Source organism: Brassica rapa, chromosome A09, assembly GCF_000309985.2.
Source record: "Brassica rapa cultivar Chiifu-401-42 chromosome A09, CAAS_Brap_v3.01, whole genome shotgun sequence".
Classification (NCBI taxonomy): domain Eukaryota; kingdom Viridiplantae; phylum Streptophyta; class Magnoliopsida; order Brassicales; family Brassicaceae; genus Brassica; species Brassica rapa.
The window spans coordinates 19,460,618-19,474,879 of NC_024803.2; the positions used below are offsets into that span (position 1 = coordinate 19,460,618).

The 14,262-nt window shown below is 32.9% G+C and overlaps 3 protein-coding genes across 5 annotated transcripts; 2 read left to right on the top strand and 1 right to left on the bottom strand.

Moving 5' to 3' along the window:
• The first annotated feature begins 1,487 nt into the window (after positions 1–1,487).
• Positions 1,488–5,787, top strand: LOC103838884 (agamous-like MADS-box protein AGL11). Of its 2 annotated transcripts, none has more exons than XM_009115334.2 (8): positions 1,488–1,658; positions 3,186–3,368; positions 4,549–4,627; positions 4,718–4,779; positions 4,894–4,993; positions 5,105–5,146; positions 5,246–5,287; positions 5,393–5,787. In XM_009115334.2, exons 2-8 carry the CDS (start codon positions 3,187–3,189, stop codon positions 5,576–5,578), a joined length of 693 nt encoding a protein of 230 aa, XP_009113582.1. In that variant the 5' UTR covers positions 1,488–1,658; position 3,186; the 3' UTR covers positions 5,579–5,787. The 2 variants fall into 2 exon arrangements, with proteins under 2 accessions (XP_009113582.1, XP_009113581.1); XM_009115333.3 differs by lacking the exon at positions 1,488–1,658 and adding an exon at positions 2,040–2,554.
• LOC103838885 (immune-associated nucleotide-binding protein 13) lies at positions 5,720–8,125 on the bottom strand. 2 transcript variants are annotated; one of them, XM_009115338.3, is made up of 6 exons: positions 8,057–8,125; positions 7,720–7,955; positions 7,368–7,636; positions 6,369–6,536; positions 6,137–6,271; positions 5,720–6,035 (listed from the first exon to the last, which is right to left on the bottom strand). In XM_009115338.3, the coding sequence occupies exons 2-6, from the start codon at positions 7,943–7,945 to the stop codon at positions 5,823–5,825; spliced, it is 1,011 nt and encodes a 336-aa protein (XP_009113586.1). In that variant the 5' UTR covers positions 7,946–7,955; positions 8,057–8,125; the 3' UTR covers positions 5,720–5,822. The 2 variants fall into 2 exon arrangements, with proteins under 2 accessions (XP_009113586.1, XP_009113587.1); XM_009115339.3 differs by having other exon boundaries at positions 8,050–8,071.
• A 246-nt stretch (positions 8,126–8,371) lies between these two features.
• LOC108869681 lies at positions 8,372–14,107 on the top strand. The gene is made up of 3 exons (XM_033279313.1): positions 8,372–13,236; positions 13,318–13,591; positions 13,737–14,107. The coding sequence occupies exons 1-3, from the start codon at positions 13,072–13,074 to the stop codon at positions 13,829–13,831; spliced, it is 534 nt and encodes a 177-aa protein (XP_033135204.1). The 5' UTR covers positions 8,372–13,071; the 3' UTR covers positions 13,832–14,107.
• Positions 14,108–14,262: the final 155 nt, after the last annotated feature.

Below are 14,262 nucleotides of genomic sequence, written 5' to 3' on the forward strand. Positions count from 1 at the left end.
ATAAACCCCAATTTGAAATATCAACTCAAATTATGGTTTTTATATCTCATATTAAGTTTTAAAAATATAATATATGTAATTATTTATATGATGGTACATATAAAATACTATTAATTATATGATTACTTATATGATGGTATGTATAAAATACGATTTATTATGTGATGACAATATACGATATATAATAATGACTAAGGATGGGCTTTCGGGTACCCATACGGGTTTGGTTCTGATCGGTTTGAGTTTCATATTTTCGGGGTCAAAGATTTCAGTCCTATTAGGATGTTTCTAAATTTGGGTTTAAGTTCGATTCGGATCTTTGCGGGTTTGGTTCGCGTTTGGATAACCCATTTAAATTATTTTTAAAATTTTAAATCATTATCTATTTTAAATTTCTCAAAATCTATAAATAAAATAATATATTACCTATAAATTTGAATAACATATGTCAGAATACCTAAGCTTAACATATCAATTGGCTTGATTTAAAATTTTGGATACGAAATCAATAATTATTTTAAGTCTTTTTGGTGATTTGAATATACTTTAACTATTTCAGATATTTACTTTTGACTATCTATATATATTTTCAAGTATTTAAACCAATTTAAAAGTATCATTCTTGATTTTTTATATACATTAAATCTAAAAATAATTAATATATATAAGTATATAAATCTATTTTTAGATAAATTCGGGTACCCGAATACTTCGGTTCGGATCAGATTCAGTTCTCTAAATAACAAAATTTTGAATAATTCAAATATTTAATCAATTTATGTTCGGGTTTGGTACTATATTCCTCGGATTCATTTTGTCAAACCCTAATAAGTACATGAAAACAAATATCAACATATTTTTCAAAATATACATCCGCGCAGGCGCGCGGATCAAAGTCTAGTTGTTTCTTAAAGAGTGTCACTTTAGAGTTTTTTTCTTGTTACATAAAAGGTGTCATTTTAGATTTTTAATGCAATTTTTATTTAGTTTCAGCTGAATATTAATTGTAAAATGCATTGATCTAATAAATAAATTTATTTATCTAAAATGTTATTGATTAATTAGATATAATTAATGAAAACATAATACATTTTAATCATTTTCTTAATATGTGTAAAAAGTGTCTAAGTAACACTTTCAATGAAACAATGAAACAATGAAACAGAAGGAGTAAAAACTATGCAAATGAAAGTTAATGCTAGAGTAAAGCCTTTAGTAAAAAAAAAAGAAGTTAGTACTAGAGTAATTATCAAATTGTAAGATAAAAAATTTAAACATGCGACTTTCCTAACAAGTTCGGGTAAATTGTCAATCTAAATTTTTTATTAAAGATTTTCTGATTTTCTAACCATTTACAAGTTTGACAATTAGCTGGCCAAAATTTGACATTCCTAGTCACATATACATTGGAATCTGTAATCTCTCTCTCTCTCTCTCTCTCTCTCTCTCTCTCTCTCTCTGGACGTTGGAAGGTGAGCAAAGAAAAGAAACGTCTACAAATAGACATATTGAGTGGGCAGCTTAGGGTTTTTGAAGAGAAACGAATTTGGGTTTGTTTTTGGGATTCTAAAAAACTCAAAACTTTCTTCTTTCCTTTTTTTTTTCCCTGTTGTCTTGTATTCCGAAAGCTGAATTGAGTTGGGTGAAGCAATTCTCAGGTCTGTCTGTCATGTCTTTACTTCTACTTCTCATAATGGAAAACACTTCTTGATCTCATCAAGTTCCCATCTTTGTACACATCTCTTCATTCAAAAACTCTACATTTATATATACATATCTCTCTATATATTACAGATTCCAAACTTATATAATAATTCTTTCATGATGGGTCGTTTCTTGCCCTTGCCTCTGTTCACAAACTAAATTTCAAATTTAGGAAAATTAAAAGAAAAATCAATTCTTCTTCGTTAGATGCGTTTCCAAGGAAAAAAATAAAATAAGAGATCGATCATAAAAAATGTTTTTGTCATATCAGATTAAAATTAAATTTAGGTTATGTTTATTTTAAGTTTCTCGCATGTAGATCTCTGTAAGATTCTGTTTCCTTTCCTTTCAGCTAAAGTTAAGGGTTTTGGTCTGAATATCTTCCAAATCTGCTGGATTTTTTTTCTTCACCTTCTTGAAACTAAGCATATTTTTGTCTCCGTCTCTCTCTCTTTCTCCTTTATGTGTAATAATGTTTCCTTCTGTACTAACTTCAGTTTCATGTGCATCAGTGCCTTCTCAATTTTTTTTGTAGCAGTTTGTTTTCTTTTCTCTCTCCATATTTCTACTATTTTTATTTGTTAAGTTCTTACCAATTTTCCTTGAAACAAAAATATATATTAAGAATTCGTCATACACCCAGATTAGAGATCAATGATTTTGTAAACCCTTTTCTCTGAAGTGTGGAAATCTTGCAGATCTAAAGTTAAATTACATGTGTTTGTTTGCCGTTTGAGTCCGTGAAGCATTTCAGATGTTTATTGAAGAGAGAGAGAGAGACCCAATCTATAGATATAGATAGCACAAGGGATGGGTCAAAATAAATTTTATCTGGATTCCAAAAAGTCATGTAATTAAATTCGTCAGATTTACCTCCTCATTTCTTCCCATTAAAAAATATATTTTGATGAAGCGTTAATATTATATATAGATCTATATATGTCTATTATAATCATGAGTTTATAGAAACATATGGTATACACATGATTCTCAAGCATGGTAATGTTATTTTTTTTCTTGTTAAAGGGTTTTCATAGCATGGTAATGTTTATATGTATATATAGTGAAAGATTTGAACAAATTCATAAACTGTTGTTTCAGCTACATCAGATCCGCATCAAATCCAATTGATTTTGTTTGTCTGTCCTTGAAATCAATCACACCACATCCTTAATTTTCTTTTCCCAAGAAAGTTGGGAGACGAAAAGAAAATTCTTTTGTTCACTTAACGCATAAAACTGAGTTTGGTTAGGTATTAAATTATATTAATTCAAACCCTAGCTTAGGGTTTTTGTTTACCTACAAGTTTTAAAATTATAAATATTATTTCACACTCTTTTGAAGTATATCAATCATTTGTTTGTTTGTTGAACAGTATTTTATCTATTCAATAATGTCCAAATTGAGAAACTTTTAGTGTATTTATAATTTATATATAGGTAGTTATTTATAAATCTTGTTGGGTTTGAATAAAAATGAAGGATGGGAAGAGGAAAGATAGAGATCAAGAGGATAGAGAATTCAACAAATCGACAAGTGACGTTCTGCAAAAGAAGAAATGGACTCCTGAAGAAGGCTTACGAGCTTTCAGTTCTCTGTGATGCCGAGGTTGCCCTCATCGTCTTCTCAACTCGTGGCCGTCTCTATGAGTACGCCAATAACAAGTAAGTCATCGCTTTGTGTATATAAATGTGAGATAGTTAATTACAAGCCACAAAAACGAATATGACTATTTTTAGTTAAGCTTTTTGCTAAACGTAAATGATGTAATTTCACGATATTTGCATTTTTTATGTATGTATATTTTTTTTTTGACCAATAAAATGTATGTATATTTTAATTCTATGTGCTGTCTTGAATCATTGATGCAACCCAATTGAAATAATACATAGAAATGTTGACATGATACTTGGTTTTTAGGCTATACAATAAGGTTTCAATTAGATTTAATAAAATCTAGACTTATACAGATGAACCTAAACGAAATAGCAGAAGTACAAATGATATTTAAACTTCAAGAGTCTCATGATATCTACTTTTAGTCACCCATATATCTTATAAAAGTATTTATATGTACACAAGTACTATATATATATATACACTATTTTCATATATACATATAAATCTTGAGAAAATCTTAAAGGAGAAGAGAGATAGTACAATGTGTTCAAGTATCAAACTCAGGCTAGCTATCCTGCAGCTGCAGTGTTGGTCAACAAGTCTTTTTATTTTCTTTGATTTGTCAAAGTTTTTTCTTGGAACTTAAAAAAATTGTGCAGCGAGGAGATGTGTTGTAGTTCGTACTCTTCTTTCCCCTTTCATCTTAAGCAAATCGGATCATGTCTTTTCCTTCCTTTTTTGGCTTTCTCATCTTATATCTTCCATTTCTTTTTTAAAATCTACAAGTCACTTCACCTATTATATATCCAAAACTTTTTTTTAATATATATGACAATCTCAACTCCGCCTTCCGTCCTTCAGTTAAAACCCAATAGGTTTGAATACAAATTAAATTAATTATATTGTTCTATACTTTATTCAGAGTACATAATAATTGACGATTTCTGTTGTCTCCATTTTCTTTGGACAACACTGTTGTCTCCTTATATTGTTTGTTTCCCAATGCTATGGCCTATACAAATACTATATATAAATTTAACTTAGCATATGGTTACTTCAATCTTATTGTTTCTTTTGCATTTACGCCTACGTTTGCATTTTTCATGTTTCAATATATTAACCTTTATATACGAATGCATCTTTAGACATCTGAATTAGAATACCGCAGTGTACGTATATATACTCAGTGTTCCGAGTGAATTGGATGTTTTTTTTCCGTGACAGCATAAGATCAACCATTGAGAGGTACAAGAAGGCTTCTGATAACACCAGCACTCACTCTGTCCAAGAGATTAATGCAGCGGTTTTATTTTTTTCTCCATCTCGCTATACTTCATTATAACATCAAATATATGCGTATATATTTAGTCTGATATGGGTGTTTAAATTACAGTACTATCAACAAGAATCTGCAAAGCTGAGGCAACAGATCCAAACGATTCAAAATTCCAACAGGTTTTCTACCCTCATTTATAGTTATTAATTACTTTATATACTATACATATATTTATATTGACTGTAACACACACACACACATATATATATATATATATTTTTTTTTTTTTGTAGGCATCTGATGGGAGACTCTTTGAGTGCCTTAAGTGTCAAGGAGCTAAAGCAGGTTGAGAATCGCCTTGAGAAAGCCATCTCTAGAATCAGGTCCAAGAAGGTATGTAGCTACAACATCTCCTAAGACTCTTATAAGCGTCTATGTGTATATATCATATCAGTTAGCCTGACTATTTTCTTTAAATCTGCTTTGTGTACTTGCGAGAAATAGCATGAGTTGCTTCTAGCTGAAATCGAGAACCTACAGAAAAGGGTAAATAGATCTTAAATTAAAGGGTTGCTTTAAGTTTTTTTTTAATTAAGATCACTCCAATATTTCTTGTGAAAAAACTTTGAATATGGTGTAATACAGGAGATTGAGCTTGATAATGAGAGTATCTATCTCCGAACCAAGGTAATTAAATATATAATGCGTTTGTTTATTCCATAAACACATCAATTAAATCATATATCCATCATTAGAAAATTCTTCAGTATAGCTAATTAAAATGTTTGTCAGATAGCAGAAGTGGAGAGGTTTCAACAGCACCATCATCAAATGGTTAGTGGTACAGAGATGACAGCGATCGAGGTCTTAGCCTCTCGCAATTACTTTGCTCATAGCATTATGACTACGGGTTCTGGCTCTGGAGCTGGCCATGGATGTTCTTACTCTGATCCCGACAAGAAAATTCATCTTGGATAATCTCTTGCACAGAGAAAAAAACAAGCTGAATTAATGGCTTTATGAAGCTCTCTACATAAACTATGTTTGGTGTTATTGTAATTCAAAAAACAACGAAGGTATTAATCCTTCAAGACTCGTTGGAAACTTGTGTTTGTGTAATAATGAAGACATACTATGGTTTTATTGTTTGTTTATGAAATACATTATGGTATCTTGATTAAGTGATTCATATGATATCGTAGAGCATAGCATTTATATATGATTAAAGAACAGAGCATTTTTGTGTACGCTGCTGTCTGCGCAATCTAGCGGTTTCTCTCTCAGCGTTGTTGAGTTGATCTCTCAGCCTCCTGATCTCATCAGAAGATAGTTTCTGCATTTCAGACATCTTTTTCTCGGCTTCTTCTCTCGCTACTTGTGCCTTAGCTAGTTGCTCCTTCACATCATTCAGTGATTCCTTCAGTTGGTTAGCGATCTAACCAGAGACAACAAAACCCAGCACATAGTGATGATATGTAAACGTTCTATATAACTGATGTATGAAGTGAACATTATATATATATATATATATATTACCTTCTCTTTTATCCCTTCGAGCATTTCGTTATAAGTTTTCTCCATTTCCTTCTTAACTTGTGATATCTCTTGTTTCGACTGACCCTTCATTGCTTGAATCTGCTTTTGTTTTTCCTCTAACGTAGCCTCGTTCTCCTGAAATGGATATGAAGATGTAACTTCAGATTAGTTTTATTTAAACAAAGCAACTAAATGTGGAATCTTGTTTTGTTGAAGAGTCTATGTTTTTCACCCTTAGCTCAAGTGATAAGTCAGCCATAAATGGTTTTCCATTGTTCTTCTTTGAGATTTGCTCCACGAAGTTGAGAAGATCCTGGACTTGCTTGTCTTTCTTGCTTTTTGGGATATTGCGCCTATTGTCAAACAGCACCTTGCGGTCATCACATTCTTTGAGAATTTCCTATAAAGAAGCAATTCTTGATAGTTAATAAAGATTTATTAGTTTTCAAATGCTAACCCAAATAGAAATAGTGAATTTATTTTCAATTCTTAAAATTTTACACCACTTAAGGACTATTTTTATACATGTTTATTTTCATTTTTTTTTATTTTTAAAGAATTACATAATAATGAATTTTTTTTTTCAGGTACAAGAAAGAAAAATAAGTACTAAATATTATGCTCATATTATATAATTTTTTCCTATTGTTTTTTTTTTTTCATTTTCATTGTTTTAATGGTTATTGACACATTTATCAGGAATCAAGAAAACGAACCATACCAAAAATTGATACCAAATTTCTTAAATATTTGAACGATTTCTATGTTTTTGGAATTGAGAAATTAAACCAAACTGAAAATTAAATGGATAAATTTTTAAAATACAATTTCTATATTTTAAAATATTAATTGCTTTTAGTTTTGAAATAATAAAATATTCTAAAATACTATTTACAAACCGAACTATCCAAAAAAAACAAATTATCTGGTTGTTCTTTATCAAAAATATTTCAAATGATTTGAATTACCCAATATTTTATCCAACAATTCAAAATGTCCGATATTTTCATCCCAAAATCAGTATTATCCATGAAATTTACCCAAATAACGAAATCCATAAAACTGGAACTGAAACTGAACTAAACTGAATCCAGAAGTTCTCTTAGAATAATAGTTTGTTCCCAATCTTTTTATCCAAGCCGAACCAAAAACTAAATTCACTGGACCGAAAAAAGAAAATATGCTGGGCTAGTTACTGTAGTTATATATATGGTGCATTATGTTAACCGACCTGAAACTCAGGACAATCCTCCAAATAGTCATCAAGTGTATCTCCATCATCGAATGCATCTCCATTGGTGAAAACTACAGTCATGTAGTCAACGATCTGGCTTCCAAAAAGGATCTTTAATGTGCGAAGTGTTAATTGCTCCTCTTCTGTTAACCGGTTCCTCACAGAGAAAACCAGAATGACTGCATCTATGCCGTCTTTAGCCAGACGTAAGCATCTTACAATTTCTCTGATGGTGAAATCTGGCGTGGAGGAAGCACTGAACAGACCTGAAAGCACCCCACTAGTTAATCTAAATGTGCGTTTTAAGAAAATGTGGGATTTGACAATAGATAGTGTCACAAAAACTCACCAGGAGTATCGATAACATTGATTCTCTGACCATTTGGTTGCATAGTAGTATGTAGCTTACACTCTTTAGTAATGAATCTTCCTCTTGTTTTTGACAGGAACTTTGTTTCTCCTAGGATGCTATTTCCAGTCGCACTTTTACCATTCCCAGTCCGACCAAGCAGGACTAGAGTTCTTTCAGGTTTCCAATCAACTTCCACATTTACTCCATTTGATTCCCAAGACATTGTTTCCAATCTGAAAATTCCAAAGGACATGTGTGAATGGTTCTTGAAATGAACAAAAGAAAAGAAAAAAAAGTAAACAAGAACTTAAAGAGGAAACTTATCACCAATTACATTTGTGTATCTCAATTCCCAAGTGAGAAAGCAAAGGAAAATATTTTTAAATTTATAGAGGAAAAAACATTAGATTCATTCGACAAATGAAGAAGGAAAGTAAGCATAAAAGGAAGGAAAAAGAAAAGAATAACGGTGAGAAGGTCTTTAAAGTAAGAATATAATAAACAATTTTCTTAAACACAATCTAAGAGAAAGTAAACAAGCAAAGAATCTAATAGAAAGATAACAATATTTACCAATTTGTTGATCGAATGGCGCTGTTATATTCTCTTTTTATTATTTTATTAGATGATAATCCGCGCGCATGTGCCGAGTGAAATTTTATAATAATATTTGTTTATAAAATGATTTTAACATTTTGTAACACTACAATCTTTATCGATTATAAAATGATGAATACAAATGTTGGTCTCTTAAATATATCATTGTTGTTAAAGAGTTAACGTATTACATCTCTTTTTAAAAAAATTTAAGACTTCATATGCTCACAAGGAAATTAAATTTTGCGGCTGACACAAATCACTAAAACCAAATAGTCAACATCGATTGTATAATGACGAAAGGGGGTTAGGTTTTCTTCTCTCGATTTATCTACTATTGACTCTCCATAAGTGATTTCATTTTCTACATATATAGAATTGTGATTTCGTTCTCGTCTTTGTTTTATTGATATGAGTTAAATTTCTATTTTTAACTTATTTTATGAATTCAGTGAATTACATAAGTGTCAATTAAAAAAAATGGACATCTGTAAAAATTAGTTTCACTCCATATACATATCTAAGAATCAAAATTTCACCGGCAAACTATATTAACAGGTTAGTGTTCAAATTTAATATATCAAGCTGTTATAGAATATAATTGTAGACTGAAATATAAATGTTTGTCTAGTATATATTTACCAGCTCGGTCTAAAAATCATTTATTAAAACAACAAAATAAATTACTTATTTCACCAATTCGGGTAATATTTGAATCCGAACGGGTAATATCCGAAACCGAATCGATATCCGAAGATAACCAAACATAAGTATACTTAACTCTATTTTTCTAGTTTATTTCTTTCATTTTATTCAAAATATTTATATTAATGATTCTTATTACTCAAAATTAGATAATATACACATAATTATGGACAAAATCATTTGTTACTCACTTAAAATACATATCAAGTTTTTGTTTCTTAACAAAAGTTGCATCTAAAATTTCAAAAAAATAACTAAATTAGTGTCTTTCTATTTTTAAAGTTTTATCTCCAAACCTATTAATAGTTTAATCTTTTAAAAATTAAAAAAAAAACAGTTAAGTTAAAATATATTTTAAATACAAAAAATTTAAACAATGAATAATTTATTTATTTTTTCTTCAAAATTTAAATATCCAAACCCGACCCAAAATATCTGAACCCAAACATAAAATACCCGAACCCGACTCAAAGTGTAGAAATACCTGAATGTGTTCTATACCTTTATACTAAAATATTCGATACAAACCCAAATGTGTATCCGAACGCCCACCCTATAATATATGATCATTTGTATCTTGCTTGAACAAAACAAAAGTTAAACCATTGATCACAAAAATTTTAATGTGGGACTTTTACCATTTTTAGTAATTTAGAGTCGTTTTTTAAAATTCAAAATATAACATATAAGAAAAAAATCGAATTGTTTTTATTATATGCTTAATGTGATTGTTTAATTTATTTTAATAGTATAAAGTTAAACAAAAAAGAGAGAGGTTAGAAATTGTTTTTATTTAATGAAATAAAAAATATTCCGTAGTTTTTACTTAAGGAAAGAAAAAATATTCTTCTGTACACTATTAGTTAATTTGATAGTTAGTTTAATAAAAAGCTTAGTATATGTTTATATGGACCAACTTATTTTTCTAACAATTCTAAAAATCATTCTGGTGATGACACATGGCTACAAAACATGTCGTAATGTTGCGAGATTAATATACAGGGGATACTTCTACTTTGCATGAAGGAAGAACCTTAAAGCTGCCACAATGACTGACCAATAAGACGGTATAAGACAGCAAATTTCATGATTTTGGGAAATCGTTTTGTTAGGCATGGTTATCCCAATAGCAAAGAAACCAAAAAAAAATGAAAAAAAAAACAATAGGAGCAACTTGCCCACTTCTTAGATATAATAAACCTAACAAAATAAGTTTCTAACTAAGTGTTTATTATTAAGAGGGTTAGAACGCTCTCTCTCCAAAAATAATAAAACGCTCTCTCCTCTCTCATCTCTAGGGTTCCGCCGCCTCGCTCCCCTCGATTCCGGCGGTCGCCAAAGTGTCTCTCAGGCGGCCGCCGGGCTTTGATTTCATTTTTCTGTTTCGTCTCCTTGGTCCTCTTTGTTGTCTCTTCCCATGTCTCTCTCTGCGGTGTCTTGATGTATGGTGAAGGTCGCCAGATCCGGTTCAGATCCGGTTCAGATCCGGAGGCGTCTCTGGTTTCTCAGTCAGTTCTCGGAGGTTACCGCACTAGAGGACGGTGTAGGCTCCTTCAAAGCTCTGTTTCTAGTCGTCAGTAGCACCTCTGTCCGGGTTTGGATTTTGTTGGCCTTGGTAGTGCATTAGGTTGAGTGGTGGTGTGTGGTGGTTGTAGGGACGCTGGTCCGTGCTAGGCGAGTTCTTCTGTCCAGTGGCGTGGCGGTTGGTCTCTGCTGCAAGGGTTCGGTTCAGCTTCAGATGTCGCGGATCTGAAGCTCGGTCTCTCCTCTTCTACAGGTGGTCTCCAGTAGGCGTGCGTGGGCTCTCTAGGAGTCGGTTTCTCTGTCTCCGGTGAGCTCGAGTGGTAACGTGCGATGGTCGCGGCAGTGCGTGGTGGTGGTATCTCACGCGCCTCAGATGAGTTCTTTGCTCTTCCTGTCCTTCTTCAGGGCAGTCTCCGGTGGTTCCGGTTTGTTCTTTGCCGTGTCCTGAGTACTCCACGCTTCACCTCTCTCAAAATAAGGTATTGCGACTCTTGGATGAGCTCGTTTGGTGGTTTGGACCTTGTTCTTGTTGTTGTGCAGCTGTTGGTCTAGCGGACGGCTCTTTCTCTTGCGGTTGCGCTTCTGGAGGGTTAGCCACCTTTCGGTCCGCTATCTCTAAATGAGGTTTCGGTTCAATGGGTGTAAACGGTCACGCTATCTCTGTGACGACTTGACGAACGACGGCATCGTCGATCGGTGGTTCTCTCTCGTGCCGTCGGAGGTTTAGTTGTCGAGTGTTTTGAGTTTGGTTTCGTGCTTGGATTCTTCGTCCGAGTCTGTTTTCGTTTGAGTGGTCGGAAGCTGCAGGAGCCGTTGTTTCAAGGTTTGAGGGCGCCTTTCTCTCGGTAGCTTGTGGTGCCCGGCTCTCGTACTCAACCAGTCTCGGTTTGTAAGGTTTGAGTTTGACTCATAGCTAATCAGCTTCTTTGTCTTTGTCCTGCTATCTTCGGGTTTGTTTTCGTGCCGTTTAGGAACCGATGTTTAGTTTTAATTTCGTCTTCCGCTACTTGTTATCTTTGTAATCTCTGTCACAAACTTGAAAATTGGTATAATAATTTAACATTTTATCAAAAAAAAAAGTGTTTATTATTACCCTTGTTAATCCCAAGTACGTATGCAAATCATTGTAGGTAATCAATATATTTACTTTCTTTAAAGATAACTTATAAACCCTTATAAATAATTAACTGGATTTATAAAGCTTTATAAATTCTAGAGATTCTGTCCCGGCTACGTCCGGATTTATATAAAAGTGTTGTATTTAATACTTATATTACAATATTATATATTTCTATAAGAGTATAAATAGTAATTTGAATTAGGAATAAATAAAACTCGCAATTTATTATTTTTATTATCTAAATATGTATGGGATGATGAAAATGAACAAATGTGAAATGAATAAATTTTTTGTTAAACCTTAGTTATTATTCAAAATATTTTTTCTTACATGTTTACTTATTTAGGTTATTATGAAAATATACTATTAATCAAATTAAGCAAAATAGAGATTAATTTTATTATTATTATGAAGAATCAGGGAAATAAATATTGATTTTAAATACCGTTAAGCAAAATGGAGATTATTTTTTTGGTAAAAAGATAAAATACAGTAAATAGGAGATTCCAACTTTTGTTGGATGAAATGCAGAAATGCCAATTATATGAGCGCTCTACCTATTGATATGAGATTCCAGATTCCAGATAAAAAAAAACAGGAGTGCTCTACCTATTAATATGCAGAAATGTATATCAAACAGCTTATAGTTATTGGTAATATATTTCTTTGGGATGTCACATAAAACAACCATGCTCATCCATCGTTATGCCATTCCTCCTACGTTATGTTTGCTTGCAGATCGACTACTAATAAACAGTCTGGTCTCGTAAATCTATAATCTAATGGGGCTCTTTTGCCTCTCCTGAGGTTGTCCACGTGTCCATTTAATAAATAATGTGGAGCCTACTTAATGTCCGGTTATTTCCATCGAATAGGTGTGTATTTTGGTCCGGTTTAGTTTCTTCAAATCAGATTGAATTTTGGATGGTCTGATATCTGTCTACCGCGTTTCGTTATCTCTTCCCCTTCCCTGTTCTTCAAAGTTTTTCCTTCAATTCATTCCTTTTAATACGGGCATAATTATAATTATTAATAAAAAAAAACACTTACGATGTCCCCCCTTCCGTTTCCTTCACTTGAACTCTATATATATCAGCGAGTTGAGACCAGGCTTGATCCTCTCATCCCACTTGCAGTTTATCATTTTATAAAGCTAAGACAGATTTTTAAATATGGCTTCGTCCGGTGTTGTTCTCGCACACTCCGCCTTTGATGGTCTCCGCCTCGGTAGATCTGCCCATACGGGCATAATTATAATTATTAATAAAAAAAAACACTTACGATGTCCCCCCTTCCGTTTCCTTCACTTGAACTCTATATATATCAGCGAGTTGAGACCAGGCTTGATCCTCTCATCCCACTTGCAGTTTATCATTTTATAAAGCTAAGACAGATTTTTAAATATGGCTTCGTCCGGTGTTGTTCTCGCACACTCCGCCTTTGATGGTCTCCGCCTCGGTAGATCTGCCCAGTTCGTAGTTGGTCGTCTCCTCTGTTTCTGGGACTCCAAAAACATCAAGAAGCAAGGTGAATTCATGGGGATCACCCTCCTCCTCCTTGATGAGAAGGTATCGTAACGTTAATCGTTTTTTCTTACTCCTTCACTTCCGTACAAAACTAATGATTTAGATCTTTTTTTTAAATTGCAGAATTCTGTCATTCATGGATTCATTCCTGCTGGGCGCGCCCCTCATTACCGTCCGTTTCTGCGTGCGGGTTCAGTCGTCAGAATTTCACGTTTTGAAGTTGCAAGATGCACAAATATGTACAAGATTACGGACCATCCTTTCGTCATCCGGTTCATCCCTCAAACAACCATTGATGAGGTTGTCGAGAATGCTCCTATTATCAACCTACAAAAATTCATGCTCCGAAAGTTTGAACCTCTGCAAGCTCTCGCAAACACTAATTTAGAACTCCCTGGTTAGTTCTCCTTAAACGTTTACTCTTCCATTGTTATTTAGAACTCCCTGGTTAGTTCTCCTTAAACGTTTACCCTTCCATTATATTATAGATTATATGTTGTCTGATAAAAGTACGTTAATTAAATCTGCTCATCACATGCCAGATGTTGTTGGGCAAATTCAGTCTGTCCAAGGTTCTGACTTGAAGGACGCAACAGTGACGACTCGAGTTGTCGTTCGTTTCGTGATTGAACCGTAAGTAACCTAAACCGTGCTAATCTGTAACTTTATTTCAAATTTAAAAACGTTCGACGTAATAAATTATATTATTTCGCATATCTTTATCGTGATACCTCATTTGAATTCGCATATCAGGAGGGTGGTTGTAATAACCCTCACGAGCCAGTTAATTTTTGGTCGAGAAAAACTCCGCTCGACCAGTTTGGAGTTGGTCGATCAGATTTAAAAATAAAGTCGACCCGGTGAATTAATACCTCGACGGGACTTTCTTGTGGTCGAAAGGCCTCTCATTGATAGTTCTGGTAGAGTGTTAATAATGTTGGTCGAATTTTATTTAAGCTAGGCAAGCTTAGTTGAAAGCAAGACGAGATTCGAAGGATGAGAAATTTTAGTCGAAAACTGTCTGAAATTGTCGTTAAATTTCTTAACTAAATTCCAACCAGTCTAATA